At 42.0% G+C, this 18937-nt stretch overlaps 1 protein-coding gene across 1 annotated transcript in view; it reads left to right on the top strand.

Moving 5' to 3' along the window:
• The window catches only part of ush2a (Usher syndrome 2A (autosomal recessive, mild)), a gene marked incomplete at both ends in the record, with an annotated part of 371709 nt that overhangs the window by 123469 nt on the left and 229303 nt on the right, over positions 1-18937 (top strand). Inside the window, 1 exon segment of the mRNA XM_080730052.1 lies at positions 11509-11639. Within this exon segment, the coding sequence (XP_080586178.1) occupies positions 11509-11639 (131 nt within the window).

Raw genomic sequence — 18937 nt, 5'->3', positions numbered from 1 at the left:
ACAACATTAGACCATTTAGTCCCTCTGCTAAATCTTAGTTTATATTAAAATAGCATATTTTTCTATCCACAATTATTATAATATGGATGAATACTGAGTGCTTAATTTCATAAATAGAATTCATCTATAATAATGTTTCCCTCCGCTAAATTAATCTGGAACATCTGAGGTCAGTATTTCCTTCAGTGAATCTTCATTTAGATCAAAGGAGGCTATATCCTCATGCAGTCAATGTTAAATTATAAATATCCTCTGAGTGCTTGTTTCCATAATTACATACGACTCCATTCACCCATCTGTAATAGCGTACGAGGCTGGCACTCATCGAGTCCCCTCCATGCGTCTTAGCTTGGATCAAAGTGCGTCGTCTTACCCCTTTCGTAAAATTCGATATTTTAACCCATTTAGGCCTAGGATTATTGAATGCTTTAACCAGTGAAAAATAGCAGATATACAAGCTCACAGCGCGGCACCGAGTGCCGCGCTGCGAGCTTGTAGATCTGCTATTTTTGAGAGAAAGTCGTGAAAATGTGTGCAAATATTTGAATATATGTATTTTCAAAGCGAACGTTTGTAACTCAAATTTTGCTTCTGGGGGGTCCCTGGAACTAAATATTTTGAGATGGGGGTCCGTGGCCAAATAAATATCAGTTTGGGGGTCCTTCACATGAAAAGGTTTGAGAACCACTGACATAGTAGTCTCTCAAGAACAGACTAACTCCAGTTAAGTGAAAAGGACCTTTTCTTTGACGATGGCTGGCCAGATTGCTGACATAGAGACACAGGTTTTTAAAAAAAAACCTTAGAAGGATTCAAAAGACACTTATCCACAAGTTTCCGCGGGAGTTTACTGGAGACTATCCGGACCAAACTTCCGGGTTTAACAGCAGACATACAAGCTCACGTCGTGTCGCAGATGCAACCCGTTGAGAGCTTGTAAATCGGCGCCGGAAGATCGATGCAAACGTTTGCGCGATGCACTATGGGGCGTAGGAAACTCGTGGATAGAATCGGGTCAAAATTATAATTTTCACGATTTTTCAAAAATAGCAGATCTACAAGCTTGCAGCGCGGCACTCGGTGCCGCGCTGTGAGCTTGTATATCTGCTATTTTTCAATAGTTAAAGCATAAAATAATGAAACACAAAATGTGTACCCGTTCTGAATGGGTTTAATATGAACAGCCCATTTCATAAATACGCAGATGATGTGAGGCCTCTCACCTCATTGGTTCACTGGAGTGAGGCTGATGGGCTGCTCACATTCCTGCTAATCCAGATGTATTTGATTGAAGCACAAACTAAATGAAGGGATGCTGTATGGAACATGGCAGAGGCAGACTGAAGAAAGAGCTGGGAAGCATTAAAGGCTGGTGCTGTACGTGTACAACAGTTATAGAGCAGTGGTTCTCAACCTGTGGGCCAGGACCCCCAGGGGGGGTCCCCAAATTATTTTGGGGGGTCCCCAGATGATGAACTTAATGTGCAACATTGTTTTCTCACTCAACAGTAAACAAACCAACATAAATTTTAAGTGTATAGACTAGAGGGTGTATGCACATTTCTAAAGTGACAATTGAAGACTTTTTTTTTTTTTTTAAGATTTGTTTTTTTCCTTTATTGGATAGGACAGTAGACTGACAGGAAATGGGGAGAGACAGGGAGTGACATGCGGCAAAGGTCGCTCGGATCGGGAATCGAACCGGCGACGCCGACAGGCATTGATGCCGAAATGGCAATGTCTATATGGTATGCGCCTGGTCCACTAGGCCACCAGGCGCCCCAAAGGACTTTTTAATACCTCTAAAATGACAAATTAAAAAATTGGCCAAATTGTCAAATATTAGAGGCAGAAATTGTGAGGCGTTGTGAGCATGTAGAGCTGCTATTTTCACAATAGAACCATGTTATACAAAATGTAATGCCTCAACTCTTAGTGCTCGTCAGGGTGGGGGGTCCCCAGTTAAAATATGATTCTTTTGAGGGTCGCGGCCTGAAAAGGTTGAGAACCACTGTTATAGAGTACTACACAGTTAAAATCCATTTGTATACTCAATTTAAATTAACATAAGGATTTTACTGTGCACGGTGCTATTTTACCACCATAGAATAGAACTACAGTTCAGTGTTACAGCACGCTGTACGTCGTCAGGGCAGCACTACAGCAGGCTGAACAGGAAAAAGGGAAATGTTAAATGATACAAATGATTTTTCCTTAATTAATTTGATTGATTGCCAGGCGTCTGCGTGGAGAGGAGAGAGGGGGAGAAGTGTGGTGTGAAGGGAAAGTTTGCGCAGACATCATTAGTTTTTCTCCATTTAAAGATTAATCAGGAGAGGCTGGGCTCTTTAATTCTGTCATTTGTATATTTAATGGGCTGCTGCAGAATCTATGGCTGTAATTAGCTGGCTGCCGCACGCTCATTAATACACCAGGCTCTGATTAATGCCAGCAGAGAGCTAACATGACTGGAGTTATTCAGGTTATGTTGTAGAGATGATTACACACAACCTCTGCTGTTTACTGAGCAACCATACAATAACATATGAAACAATATTAGCTCATAAATAAGGCTCCATTTAAAACAATACACTCACACAATACACACTATACGTTTATTTCCTGCTACAATCATTGCTATTTACTGTGATAGAAGTAGCACTTTATTATAGGAATTAAGACTCCATAGAATTCACGATGTACATGATTAAACATTACTACTAGAGGCGATTAAATATAGGCCTACATCTCAAGACAACAGTTAAAATAATCTTACTGTATGGAAATGTGCCTCAGTTTGTACAGAGTAGTCCACTTAATGTTAACACACTGCCTCTAGATGTGTCTGTAAGATTGGCCAAGCAGCTCAGGCATACAAAAATAGGTTTAGTAAACATTTCTGCAGTGCTGATGTTTTTGTTTATATTTTATTTTATTTCAGCAGTCTAATCTAATGACCATCTGAGGAAAACTAACCTACAAAAATGAAGAGTAATATAAACGACAGAAACGTTACAGCTGCACCTGGGCTAAACCTCTGGGTCCGCTCATTGTTCCGCCGGTCCGTTGTTCCGAGTAGGAACTCACCGGCGTCGGCAGGTTAGCTACTCACCAGCGTCGGCAGGTTCGCTAATCACCCGCGTCACGGTTACTGAGGTTAGGGTTAGGTTTAGGCATAGTTTTACTGTGGTTAGGGTTAAGGTTAGGTTTAGTTTGTCGGCATACCGACCCGTCTGCATATTGACGCGGACCCAAACCTCTTAAAGGAACACTTCACCACCTAGAAACTTAAATCGCATTGTTCTGAGAACATATGCGATATATTTATGTCAAAATAAATATCTTACTGTATGTATTCTGTGTCTTTAAAGCTTTCCTGCACAAATACTGTAGTACAAAGGTACTATACCCCTGATGTTGTCAAACACGTCATTACGTCATGGTTGCCCGTGCAGGGCAACCAGGCTATAGTACTTGTCCGACTTTATTCCATCCATATACAGTATATGGGCATTCCAAGATATGGGCTTAATATTGATGACGTCAGGGATCTCCAAATATGGGCATAAAAGGGACAAGGACTGACACAGAGATCGCCATATATGGCCATTAATTTATTTCATGAATTAATTTTCCCCAATGACTTGAATGGGGAAAATTCAAATGGTAAGACAGAATTCATTTGCAAGTGTGACTTGCATCACGGCAACCACACTAGCAATCTTTATGGTTACAAAAGATATTGTTACGCAACATTTCAAATATGTTGAATGATTTTACTGTGCAAGGTACTGTATAGGGTGGGTCCCCCAGTCAACATATGGTGACTTTTAACAAGACATTTTACTCAACAGAAGAATTCTCCCTGAACCTTTGAAGCATTCTCTAATAAAACACCAAATACTGCTCTGAAAGTAACATTCTTAATCATACATGACACATTTAATTATATCGCAGATGAAACCGATGATTAACAATTCATAGCTCGTAAAATGCTAATTTACTCATAGCTAACACATGTAGCACATTCTCATGAATATTTCTGCCATGTTAGCAGTAAAGTTGCATTCCACTGTTAACAAAGCAAAGCAAGTAGTATGACATTCATATTCTAACCTCAATGTGTCGTTGTGATATCAGCAAAAAAATCAGTCAGCTCCATATATGGGTATATACTGATGACACCATGGAGCTCCATATTGGGGCATAAAAGGGACAAGGTCTGACTGATACAGAGATCTCCACATATGGGCATAAGAGAGACAAGGACTGACATACAGAAATCTCCATATCAGTCAGAATGGTGATGAAAATTAGGTGTGAGGCCTGCATAGCGGCCAGAACCTCTAGTTCAACATATTTGGGGTTTTGTTTCAAAAGCTAAATCATTATTTAGTACAATATAGATGATTCAAAAAAGTAGAGAGATGCAATTGCAAAATATTTTGTCTTTCAAAGTAACTTGGATACTGAAATAGTATGTGACCATGAAATATAATTGTTTCACAATGACGCATGTGATGTCATTGTTATAGGCATGCAACCAGACAGTACTTGTCCGACTTTATTACATCATCTCCTAAGTACTAGCGCTACTCCTGCCACAGTTTTGGTGGCACGCACTTGGGCCATATGTCAAATCGACCGGTTTCATCAGGACACGCATGCATGCTATTTTGCTAAGAGATACATTATATATTTTAATTTATATATATTTATTCGTGAATACATTTTCTACATTGACTTTAATTAAAAATGTTACTTTTCCAAAAATATGGAGATGGCTGACATCGACATTATAGACCACATAAGACTGACAGAGTATGTCCATATATGGGCTTAATATTGATGACATAAGGGATCTCCATATATGGGCATAAAAGGGACAAGGACTGACACAGGTCCGAACACCGCTTGGGTCTTTGGTCACGATCAAGACGCTCGACCTCATGGTCTTTTCAAGGAATACATGAACACGCATTCAGCCTGGCTATACGATCCTGGCTCGACAAAGTCACTCCTTCTCAGCCTGGCTTATTGGCGTTAGTGGAACGGAATAAACCAGGCTGTAAATCCTGGATTATTTAATTTAGCCTTTGTGAAACAGTCCCCAGGTAAACATGAAACCTGTCTAAACAACATACTGTCTAAATAACTTACTTGCAATTTTAGGCAAACTATTTGATTGCAAAGTGTGCTATGATTAATGTACAGTACATACTTAGCTACTGTATTTCCCATTTTACTACTTTTATTTATTGTATTGTTGTTATTGCTGCTGTAACATTGAGGAACTGGCTTTTTCTGCCTTAATTGGATCGTATTAGTGAAGAGAGACAGGAAACGGGGAGAGAGCCACAGGGAATGCCATGCAGCAGAAGCCATCTGCCTCGGTACTCAAACCTGCAACGCACTGTCAGGCTACATTGAGCCCTAGTGCCCGGATCGCTAGGCCAGTGGTCCGGGCCACCCGTGTGCTTGTTTGACACCTGTATGTGCATATACATTTTGTTTGAGTGCACACATGATGTGCATGTGTGGGACAGAGAGTGTGTTCTTTGATCGCTGTGAAGTTGACAGAAGTCCTCAGGGGAGAGCAGAGTAATGTAATGTTGAGTACACTGTACACTAAAACACAATGACACACACACATACACACACACTCACATGCATGCACGCACGCACGCACGCACACACACACACACACACACACACACACACACACACACACACACACACACACACACACACACACTCCAAGCTCACAATAGCTAACTTTAACTCGGGACAATGTAACTGATCATGCTGGTCTTTTACCTTGTTCTGTAGAGCCCTTTGTAACTATGGTTGGACAAGTGCTATACAAATAAATTAATTATCATTATTAAATTATTAATGGCTCATAAATAAGGCATGGTATAAATTGACCTACCATTCTAGTGTAGCTAACTTCAAATTCAGCCTCCTTTTTAAATAACTAAAAATAGACAATATTCATCCCCTGAAATCATTCAGCTGCACAGCATAATGTAGTGTTGTATGTCATGGTTGTGCGTTGCTGTACATCAGTGTTGTGTGTCGTATGAAGTGAGCATCAGGTTTTTTTTGCTGACGATGTTTTAACAATATGGATGTTTATTTGTTTCTGCAAGGTCAGGTCCTATGAGAGAATGTGATTGTCTCTTGGGTCCATTCTCTCTCTCTCAATCTGTGTGTGTGTGCGTGCGTGCGTGCGTGCGTCCGTCCGTCCGTCCGTCCGTCCGTGCGTGCGTGCATGTGTGTCATAAATGCTTCTCTTGGCCACTGTGAAGTCATGACAGCACGCGATGTACAGCATGCCTCCCAACAGACCACCTGATTGACACCAGGGGGAAGACGAGAAAGAGGGGGTGAAAACCTTTGTTAATCCTGCGGGGGAAATTCCATTTCTGTTTCACCCAGCGGATGGCTGGTCAGGTGGTCAAGAGTCTTGCCCAGGCACACTTCAACACATAGACATGGAAGACTTGGACATATTTTGAAAATTGGCCCAGAATTAGCACACCATGGTTAATGTGGTTAGCATCCTTCTTTATCTTTTTTATTGTTTAAATGAGACATCAAACATATGAGGCAGTCTACATGAAAATGCATTTATTTATTTCAGTGTAACCAAAAGCCAGGGATCAAACATATCCCCATCAGTGATTAAAAAGGATGGGGGGATATCAAAAATGGAACCCTGCGAAGGAGACATAGAAATTCAGAACAAGAAAAAGGTAGCAGAAAGGGAAGAGGAGGATTGAAAGGTCAGGAAGGGGAAGAGGAAGGTTAAAAGCAGAGGTGACCGAGGGAGCGAGAGTGGATGGATGCAACGGCGGTGAGAGAGTGAAAGACAGAGAGGTTAAAAGGAGATAATGTGATGTCACATATCTGTCATGGCTTCTCTCGTCTCCGCGGTGACAAGGTCATGAATGTAAATGACACATGACTGCTGGACGTACAGATTGTCAGTCTGACGTAAAGAACGTCTTTATCTGCTTCTGCTCCAACGCCAAGCAAAATGTCAGCTCCGCCTTTTGCTTGAGAAATGATATTCTAAATATGTTTACTTGTGGACAGCTGCTAAGCATGTTATTTAGAGTCAAGATTTGTTTTTGTTGCATCTCATAAACAAGAGTACAATTATTATAACTACAATAAAAGGAACTAGAAGCAGTGCTCTTCCGAGCACAGGTCTCCACCAGGCTGTGCGTCCTGGTGGTGCTACTGTATAATAGGCCAATGTAAAAAGGGTGGCATACGTTCTTCACCATAGATCTTTCATGGAAATCGGACGCTGCATGCATGATTTGAAGCATTGTGTTCCAAAAATGTGTTTTGCTAAAGTCTACCTGCTGGTGGCGCTATAACAGTCCAATGTGAAAAAAGGTAGCATTTGTTCCTTGACCTAGTGGGAATATGTGTGGCAAATTTCACGGTAATCGCAAGCTGCGTTGATGATTTGAAGCATTTTGTTCAAAAACTGAGCAATCCTGCAAACTTTGGAAGCTAATATTAGCCAATCAGGATGGAATATGAAATATCAGACGGCTCGGACTTGATCACATGACTATAGAGATACTGTCTACCGATTTGCGTGATTTTTGGATAAAATCTCAAGGAGTAATATCCAAAAATGTGTTTTACATAAGTCGGCCCAAAGGTGGCGCTATAAAAGGCTGATGTGAAAAATGCAGGGCAAAGGTTTATCCTTAGCCTCTAGGGAGTGCGCTTACAAAGTTTGAAACTGATCGGTGGAGTTATAGGTAAAACCACAAATCTGCCTGTTATAGCGCCACCATGAGGCTGATTTAAAAAAAATTAAGTGGCATTTCTTCCTCGGCCTAGTGGGAACGTGTGTGCGCGATTTCATGATAATTGCACTTTGCGTTTGGGATTTGAGGCATTTTGTTCAAAACGGCTCAATCCTACAAACTTTGGAAGCCAATCTTAGCCAATCAGGATGGAATATGCCAAATCGGACAGATCTGTGTCGATCACATGACTGTCGAGATACTGCCTACCGATTTGTAGGATTTTTGGACAAAATCGAGTAGTGCACAGAAATGTGTTTTGCGAACATCGCCCACTAGGTGGCGCTAGAAAAGGCCCATTTGAAAAATTTAGGGCAGAGGTTCTAGATTGGCATCCAGGGAATGTGTGTGCTCACTTTGGCAGCAACCGGGCCAACGGCGACTGAGATTAGCTGCACACAAACTGCAAGGATGTTTTGCGAACATCGGCCACTAGGTGGCGCTAGAAAAGGCCCATTTGAAAAATCTAGGGCAGAGGTTCTAGATTGGCATCCAGGGAATGTGTGTGCTCACTTTGGCAGCGACCGGGCCAACGGCGACTGAGATTAGCTGCACACAAACTGCGAGGACACACGGACACACGGACACACGGACGGACGCACGGACACACGGACGGACGGAGGGGAAAACATACTCTCCCCCATGCCTTCGGCTGGTGGAGACAATAATTAAGAATAGTAGGTAGTAAGATAAAAAAATATTGAATGTTGAAATATGACTGTACGTTAATCATAGCACAATTTGAGGCGCTAGAAGGTGCTGCATAAATGATTCTTGCATTTTATATATTATGCTAGGGGTTCAGAGACTTGCTCAAGGACTCTTTGACACTAACTCTGGGGGAGCCCGGGATCTAAATGGGAACCCTTTGGGAACCCTCTGTGTTCTAGGATGGCAGGAGTTGAACAAAATGCCTCAAATAAACACAGCGTGCGATTTCCGTAAAATTTTGCATGGACATTCCCACTAGGCCAAAAAGAAATGCCACCCTTTTCACATTGGCACTACCAGCAAGTCGATTTTCTTTTTTTTTATCGTACAATAAGACCATTTAACGTCTTCTCGTTTCTACAAATATATCCACATGTATTTCTTTTTACACAAGTACCTACTTAACTCATTCCCTGCCAGGCCCGATAGTCCCGAGATTATTCCAATGTCTTTCCCCGCCAGGCCCGATAGTCCCGAGAATTAAAAAAAAAAAAAAAAAAAAAAAAAAAAAAAATTCAAAAACATTTTTTTTTCAAAAAAAATTTTTGACCCCAAAAAATGGAGTAGGCATGATAGCAATCGCGAAATTGCATGTTTAACCCCCATAGCAACCCCATCTTTCAAGCATGGCAGCCATTTTGGCAGCCATCTTTGTTAAACATAGTGGCTGTTATCTCATGAATGCCTGAACGGATTTCCATTCGGATTTTTTTGTTTGAAAGCTGTGAGCAATGTGGACACACGTGGTGCATTATCTAGGCATGGGTGTGCATGATCCGTGCACACCCAATTACATGGAAGTCTATGGAGACGAATGGCAGGTGGGAGTACGGAGGTATGTTAAAATGGCGGTCAATGTGTTAATGAGCAATTTTGTTATAGGTACAGTACCACTGCTTGTCCAGGGTTTCTCAAGTCTGATCTATGACCTGTTACCCTGTCAGCTGTCCAGCTCTCTCTGCATGTCCTTTTGTGCAGTAGTTGATAAAGCCCACATAGTTTATAACCATACAAATAATACAGAATAGGATCTCAGATGCATAATAACAATCTAATTCAATTATTAGTTGGCTCAGTAAGGCAAACCATACAAAGTAAAATCTTGTGTTGAACCCTTAGACATCTCCTTTCAGATGCTCAGATCTTCCCACACTTCTGTTCCCCACAGAGACAGATAGAGATGAAGACACACACACACACATACACACACACACGCTCCATGTTTCCACGTGGATCTGCTAGTGGATTAAGATCCAATCCCTGATCCACTGAAACACGGCAGAGCAGCACGCAAGATGAATCCCAGTGCACTCCCAGTATGTGTGTGTGTGTGTGTGTGTGTGTGTGTGTGTGTGTGTGTGTGTGTGTGTGTGTGTGTGTGTGTGTGTGTGTGTGTGTGTGTGTGTGTGTGTGTGTGTGTGTGTGTGTGTGTGTGTGTGTGTGTGTGTGTGTGTGTGTGTGTGTTGCGCCGCGTGCCTGTGTGTGCATGTGCGCGTTAGAGTAGGTTGGAGCAGTATTGGTCTCAAAGGATGACCCTCTAGTTTTCCCATCTTTGATTGATAACATTTAAAAACAGAGGTTCTCCCATTAGGTCAGATGGGCACAAAGCTTTATGAGGCGATGGAAAACATGTAAAAAACACACATGACTTCATGGAATAAAACCTTAAGAAAACCTTCTGCCTGCCCTCCCATTGTTTACCACTATTGGCTAACAGGCTGCTTCACTTTTTGGCCTATCTTGAACCGTAGGTCATACATTAAAATAAGTCCCTGGATTCCTTTCATAACAATGCAACTGTAAAGGCCACGTCCATTTCCACCTGACAAGATTTTCCACCAAAAACACTTTTTTGCTACTACCCAGATTTTACTACAGGGCAATATTAATGATCTCCTAGAAACGTGTGGTGGTTTAACAGAAATAATAGTGAAATTTGAATTACTTTAGCCACATAGTGTTTACAAGAGTATTTGGAGAAAGAATGATTACCTGCAGAATACGACAAATATTCTGTAGTCTGAATTATGTGCTAGAAAATGGCTGAAGGACCTTTGCTATATTGTAAAATAGGACATTGTGACTTTAACTGATGGAATTGTTACATTGAGATAGTAGACCTGTGTTTCCCCGATGCACTTTAGACCTGGAATCATTCTAGACTGTTCACTTCTAATAGAAATAAAGTGAACTTAGAACTGTTGTGCTGCTGGGAATACCCACCCTGATGGAGATGTTGGATGAATTCTCTCTCACACACACACACACACACACACACACACACACACACACACACACACACACACACACACACACACACACACACACACACACACACATGCTCCTCTCTCTCTCTCTCTCTCTCTCTCTCTCTCTCTCTCTCTCTCTCTCTCTCTCTCTCTCTCTCTCTCTCATTGTGCACATAGACATCAAAGTCCTGGGGTAGTTTGAGACTTTAGGCTGTACATGGCAGCTCTGAGGAGAGGATTTAGATATACATGTAAAATTGTGTGTGTGTGTGTGTGTGTGTGTGTGTGTGTGTGTGTGTGTGTGTGTGTGTGTGTGTGTGTGTGTGTGTGTGTGTGTGTGTGTGTGTGTGTGTGTGTGTGTGTGTGTGTGCGGAGGGAGTCTGGGGAGAGAAGAGAGTAAGATGCCCATCCTCTTCTGTCAAAGTGTTTTAACCTCAGTATATAGGTTTAATCAGTAGTGTGTTCCACCGTGTTATGCTATATACGTAGTATGCCGTCCAAGGTAGCGTATCTGATACGCAGGAGGAGGGGCTGGGGGGAGCAAACCTTAGAAAACGGAACTATTATGAACTATATCCTGGCATTGCACATCGCCAGTGAATGCAGTGTTTGTGCAATGTTCGTCTTGTGTCCACATGTTAATGACAAGTGATGTGATGTGAGTTGTCTGCTGTGTATTAATATATATATCTCTCTCACACACTGTCTCTCAGGGGTGCAGCTGAGCTTCAGAACTCGCTCTCCAGACGGCCTGTTGCTTGTTGCCTTCTCTCCAGGAAACCAGGATGAGTTTGTGGCCCTACAGATCCAAAATGGACGCCCTTACTTCCTGTTTGATCCACAGGTTAGAAACAATATCTGCAGTGTGACTCGCCTCAAGGCAACCACACTTACAACATCCAATTGCATCTTTCTAGTTAAGTAACCGTATGTCCCTTTCCTATCCTGTGACGTCATGTGGGTTTATCCTCATCATCATCAGCAGCGCTCATTTCACACGGGTGGGATTTTTTTCTTTACCTAACCCTAACCCTTTTAAGGACACCTTTTAGTTGGTGTGATTGCACCCTTTTTTTGCACTATTTCCATGTCATACAAGTGTTTCTTCTTGGCTACATGCCGCTTCTTCACGTCGTAAATTCTACGGGCAAGGCCTCTGAAACGAGAATATTTAAATTAGAGTTTTCACCGGCCACATAATATCAACACCTGACCGCCCTTACGCTATGATTGGCGAGACACGACTGTTTCATAAATCACAAGTGAACCCTGTCGTGAGATTTTTGCGGTTGGATTAATGCTGGTTAATTTGTTAGACTGATAAATAGGGGCCATAGTGTATTTCAGTCCGGCACCCACCCGTGACATGATTTCTCACCACCCACAACAATGCTTCTATTGAAATGTCTGCTCCCATTCCTTATAAACGTTAAAAAGACTGGCAATCTCGCCTGGCTGGCTGTGCAAGATGAAATGACTGAAGCATACTTTGTCATAGTTAGCGGTCGGAGATCAGACTATCCAGTGCGTTGATCAGCATTTTTGGGTGACAGTGGATTGCAACAGCTCACTATAGGTACTAGAGTGGAGGTCTGGGAATCAGATGGTTCTCGGTTCGATCCTTGGCTCCTGCGGGCTTCAAGTTGTCCCACAACACTTATATGCTCCCCAGTCAAATTATTTTGCCTTGGGGATCAGTAAATAACCCTTTTTTTTTGTTTACTGGAGGACAATAAGTGTTGTACGGTTTATCGTGTATAAAATGTAGTTTTTCCTTCGTGTGGTCATGAAACTCACTGCCCAGCCGGTTCTGTAGAACTGTAGCATGAACCCATCACCCAGAAATCAGAAATTAGAACCTCTCATCCACTCACATCTAATTTCATTTTTCTGTTGTTTGTTTCATCCTACAGTAGCTCCCCTTTCTCAGTTATCCTTCTCCCTCTTCCTTTTTCCAGTCTGTCTTGTCTCTCTATCTCCCATTCACTTCTTCTCTCCATGACTCTCATCTAATAAATGTGATTTGCAGCCCTCATTGGTTTCTCACAGTTAGAGAGAGAGAGAACTTTGAAAGTGTGTCAACGTTTGAATTGGCCTGCAATTAACTCATTCCCTGCAGTCACCACGCGTGAATACCAATCACAAGCTAATTAAGCTTCTCACACACACACACACACACACACACACACACACACACACACACACAGCAAATCTTCCTTATCCATCCACACAGACACATGTAGGGGGGTAAAGAGTCAACGACTTCAATGATGAAAGCAATGATGGAGGATGATTATTCATAAGCAGTACACACACACACACACACACACACACACACACACACACACACACACACACACACACACACACACACACACACAAACCACTCCTCACGTTGTCTCTCCACTTTGGTGTCATGATCCTCTACTTTTAGGTCTTTGTCAACTCAAGTGTGTGTGTGTGTGTGTGTGTGTGTGTGTGTGTGTGTGTGTGTGTGTGTGTGTGTGTGTGTGTGTGTGTGTGTGTGTGTGTGTGTGTGTGTGTGTGTGTGTGTGTGTACTATGTACATTCCTGGTTGAATTGAAGTTGGGTAGTGTAGTGTACTGTAGGCTATGTGTGTTTAGTGTATTGTGTGCGATGCCACATCTGTGTCTCGTCTCTAACCCAGTTGATTTGTTCGTTTAGTCTAGTTTGTGGTAATTAACAGTGGGAGTGGTGTCACGGCTTATTAGTGTTCCCCTAGATACATATAGCTGGGGCCATTAGTTCCCCCATTAGCCTGTTGAGCTAGCCTAATGGGATTACCAGCGCAGGGGGGCTAATTTAGCGTGACACAGGAAACTGGTACGCTTAGAAACACGCGCACGTGTGAACTGACACACGCACAAATACACATTCGAGCACAAACACACATATTCACATGAATGAGATGCGTGCGCTCACACACACACAGATGTGCACTCACATGTTACATTAGTTAGCTGTCGCTGTCAGAGTGACACTTTGTCTCTCTCTCTCTGACACACAAACATACACACACCACACACACACACACACACACACACAAACACACACACACACACACACACACACACACACACACACACACACACACACACACACACACACACACACACACTCACTCTAATGATGCAATTAAGAAGCGTTTGGTGAAACTCTGGCATTCTCAGTGAGAGGCGGTTAGTTAGCATTAGCTGCTGCTGTCACACGCAGTCTGTGAGACTGATGTGCATTTTACCACTCGCTGTACACACTCTGGAGATAATTATCTGTCACCGACTGTTAAGTACACTTTATAAAACCAACATAGACACACACAGTCACACACACACCACATGGAAAAACTATTTGCCTACTCTGTTACACCTGTAAAACTACTGATGTGAAAGTGAACTTGACGTTGGAGTTGTTACGGTGTGGGTGTGTACGTTCAGTCATCTCACATTGAGATTAGCGCGTGTCTGTGTTTTGCAGATTATGTTATCATCTATTCTAGACATTTATTTCTGTCTCATATAGCCAGAGGAACTGTGTTTGTGCGTGCATGCACGTGAGAGTGCTCTGTTCATTGAATACTTACACAACGGGCCATATTCTGCGACATTCGCTTCACGTCTCTAATATTTTTCTCTTAATTTTCTGTTAAAGGGGCAGTTCAGTCAATATGATAACAAGTGTATTCCCGGTTTGTCACACAACAGAGTAATGTATTATTAACCAACAGACAAAATTTGAATGATGAAAAAAGCAGTCTTATTCCAAAATGCTTTAATATAAAGTTCCATTTTTTTTACTGGAGTTCAGAAATGACTATTCTACATGTAAAATATGTCTATAAACAAATAGCTTAATTCACTGAATGGCCACTTTAAGAGAATAAATAAGGGAGGTCATCTCCTGAAGCAACATTCTTAACAAACAAATCTGCTCTAACACAGGTGAGCTTAATGATGGATCCCACTTAGAAGTGCATGTCTGATTGTTTGTCATTAACACAGGTAACTCCCCTAAACAATATATTCCCAAAAAGTGTAAGAGACAATCAGCGTCTGTCAATAAAAATACATTTATAAATCAAGGACATTTCTGTTTATTTTTTGTAAAGAAAAAGTATCGAACAGTGTCACCAAAATATCGAACCGAACCGAACCGTGAATTTTGTGAACCGTTGACACTGTCTACGCGTGCGGATAGGGTTAATGGGGCGAGTCTGACCAACGTCAGAGAAATGTGCACGCAAACTGTTAAATAATCGTTAAGTAATTTCATATTTTTCACTCATACTATGCTTTCACTCTGTATAAATTACAATCTGTGGGAAACTTGCACAAAATAATCTTGCTCGCTCTTTCATACCGAGTGTAGACTGAGGTAAAGTTGTTAGTACAAGCATTACACAGGAAAAAAAAGAAGAAAAAAAAACAGCAATGGCAAAACATTAACATTTGTGATGGTGTGAATGTCAGCAAAGGGACATAATGTAACAAAAAAAACAGATCGCACTTCTTCTATTCTTATCTTGGTAAGCTCATAAAATGCTATCTTTAAGAAAAGGGCTCAAATAAGAAAACTTTGGTGAGTCAGATAAATCAATGACAACGACAAAATAAAAACAAATGATGGATACGAAATAAAATGTGTTAAACCTCCAGCAGCTGGTCCAACTGGTCATGAACACACACTCACTCACGCACGCACACACGCCACACACACACACACACACACACACACACACACACACACACACACACACACACACACACACACACACATGAAGTGTTTCACGCAGAGACACAAGAAGTGATGTGAATGTCATCCAGTGTTCAGCTGAACATCACTTCACCTGTGTGGCCTGTCCTCTCCTTAAGAGATTGGCTAAACACACACACACACACACACACACACACACACACACACACACACACACACACACACACACAGACACACACACTTGCATATACTCTCATACATTTACACACATGCATTCTGCTCTCTCAATCGTCACTTACTGTTAGGCGAACACACAAACACGCAAACACACACACATGCTCCAAGGGTGCCAGGTGTCGCTGTATCAACCATAGGGGGATCACTTTGGATAAGTGCTACTTATCTGGCCAAAGTAACAAAGGTAGATTGTGTATGTGTGTGTGTGTGTCTGTGTGTCTGTGTGTGTGTGCGTGCGTGCGTGCGTGCGTGCGTGCGTGCGTGCGTGCGTGTATATGTGCGTGCATGTGTGCGTGCGTGCATCATCTTCCAACATCAAGTAGAGTATATTAAAGAGAATGGAGTGAGGGCGTTGGGGCATCTACTTTCTCACACACGTACATACACACACACACCAAGGATAGCACAAGTGCAGGTCACAGAGCAGTTCATCATGCCATACACACACACACACAGGCACATGCACACACACGCAAACACACAAGCAGAGGACAGTAGCCAAGTTAGCCATCTAACATATTCCAGTAGTCCCTCATGGTGCTTGTTACATAAACCCCAGTCACCGTATTCCGGGCAAATCTTTAGCTGAAAATAACTGATCAGCAAATATGGCTTCTTGTGAGCTTGTTGATCGTTTATTTTCGGAGAAGATGTGTATTGTAGAGTGAAAACAGAAAAGTCACTGTTATAGAATCTGATGGACTCCACTCAACAACACATGGGGTGTCTTCAGCATTGTTAGAGGGCTGACTGTATTATCTCAGTGGTGGAAAAAGTACTCACATTTCTTACTTAAGGAAAAGTATCAATGCGGCAATGTAGAAATACTCTGTTACAAGTAAAAGTCCGGAATTAAAGTATGAAAGTATTGGCATCAAAAAGTACCTAAAGCACAAAAAGTAAAGGTACAACATGTTTGCAAATAGCATATCTACAAGCTCACAACGCATTGCGACACGACCCGTTGTGAGCTTGTTGATTGTCTATTTTCAAATAGCCTAGGTATAAAATAGGGCTAAAGTGGTTTATGTATATTTTATAACATTATAATGTATATCTTAAGTTTTCAAATAAATGTAGTGGAGTAAAGGTACAATATTTGGAACTGAGATGTAGAAGTAAAACTATTGGAAATTGTAAATACTCAAGTAAAGTACAAAATCAAATACCTCAACATTTTAGTACAGTAAGTACAGTACTTAAGTAAATGTATTTAGTACACCACTGGAGTTTTCTGGCCAACTGATGATTTCACCAGCTGATGTACATATGATGAGAAATATCACATTGTATCTGTTTTTTGTTTTTGACATATATAATACTTTGCATGCATTTCATATAGTTAACGGGGTTTAGATTTAGATTGTGTCGAATGAAAAGAGCTGAGCCATTTAAGATTGTGTGCATGTGTACTACACTTTCCTGTCGTCTTGTTAAGTAGAGCTGTCTAGTGATGCTACTAAACCTGTCAGAAGCTGATATACTCTGGCATTCATACATATAGGCTATTGATCCATGATTAAATCTTCATCACTGTGTGTGTGTGTGTGTGTGTGTGTGTGTTGTGTGTGTGTGTGTGTGTGTGTGTGTGTGTGTGTGTGTGTGTGTGTGTGTGTGTGTGTGTGTGTGTGTGTGTGTGTGTGTGTGTGTGTGTGTGTGTGTGTGTGTGTGTGTGTGTGTGTGTGTGTGTGTGTGTGTGTGTGTGTGTCTTTGTTTTACAGCTGTTCTTGCCTACTTGCTAAAAGCTGATGATACAATGATGTCATACTTAATAGGCAGCAGAAAGTCTTATAACAACACTTTGATGTCTGTGTGTTCACGTTCCGTTGTATGTGTCTTTTGCGTGCGTGCGTGCGTGCGTGCGTGCGTGCGTGCGTGCGTGCGTGCGTGCGTGCGTGCGTGCGCTTTGGCCTCTATCCAGAATATCCTCATCAGAGAAAGTCGATTATAACAAGCCTCCATTCTACGGGTCATTAATCTGAACATCTAAGAGCAGGTTAGCTGAGTGGGTTTGGGTTTGTCTGCTCTGTTGAAGGGGTGAACGTGGGGTTACGTCCCAAATTCACCTCCACAACAGTCAGCAGAGAATAGCAGGAGTCCCGAGGTGCACTTAATTGTCAAAAGTGATCCCTTCAATAAGTTTCAATTCTCCGACAGAACGCACACACTACGCTGACGGGTCTGCTCCTCGTTTGCATGAATTTGCATTCTGAGCAGACAAGGGATGGGACGATATGAAAATGTCATATCACGATTATTGTGACAAAAGAAATCGCGTTTTACGATATTATCGCGATAATCAAAATCCATTATCCTGGGCTTGAACATTTGCCAAAAAATAGCTGATCTACAAGCTCACAACGCGCCGCAATGTGGCGCGTTGCGAGCTTGTAGAACGGCTATTTTTTGGCGAAGACATTTGATTGTGAGTGAAAAAAAGACTGTATCAAGTATGTACAGTATATTATAAGTACCTTTTACCAATTATAGAGGGTTTAAGTGGTACTCTGCAAATAAAAGGTGAATTGATCCCAGTGCATGACGGTGGACGATATCACGATAAATGAAATCTCCACGATACGATTATCGTGAGTGTTTTTTATCACGATAAACGATAATATCTCTTATAGTCCCATCCCTAGAGCAGACATGCACGAGAATAAGCATCCGCTCCATGGCTTCAGCGAGCCCAAGCATTTTATGGAAAGCAGAATTGCTTACTTTGCAGTAAATACTGGTACTTCCACCCCATGCCCCTTCTCTTACTTATACATTCAACTTTACACTGATTGGCTTGAACTTGACCAACGGAAGTGGGCGGTGCTGGACCTGATTCAACATGATCAATCGGCCCTGACCACTTCCACAAGTCGTCGGGGCTCCCACAGATAATACGCAGATACCAAGCAAATGACCCTGACCCTTAACCTGGAATAAGTGAATTTGGGCCTTTCTGGGTTTTATCACTGTATCAGTGAAGGTTGGTTTAGGGTTTTCTTTTTTTTTTTTTTTTGGTGAAGGTTGGTTTAGGGCAGGGTTCCCCAATTAGTTTTCCCCAAGGGCCGAATTATGTCTTGGGTACCAAGCCGAGGGTACAACATTGCAGGGGGCGACGGTGGCGTTCCGGCTACTCCAGCGACAGTTCAGATATTGTCGTTGTTGGGTGAAAAAAAC

Source organism: Nannobrachium achirus (assembly GCF_963921795.1).
Source record: "Nannobrachium achirus genome assembly, chromosome: 7".
NCBI lineage: Eukaryota > Metazoa > Chordata > Actinopteri > Myctophiformes > Myctophidae > Nannobrachium > Nannobrachium achirus.
The sequence above is the reverse complement of the archived record's forward strand: the minus strand, read 5'-3'. Positions and strand labels throughout refer to the sequence as shown.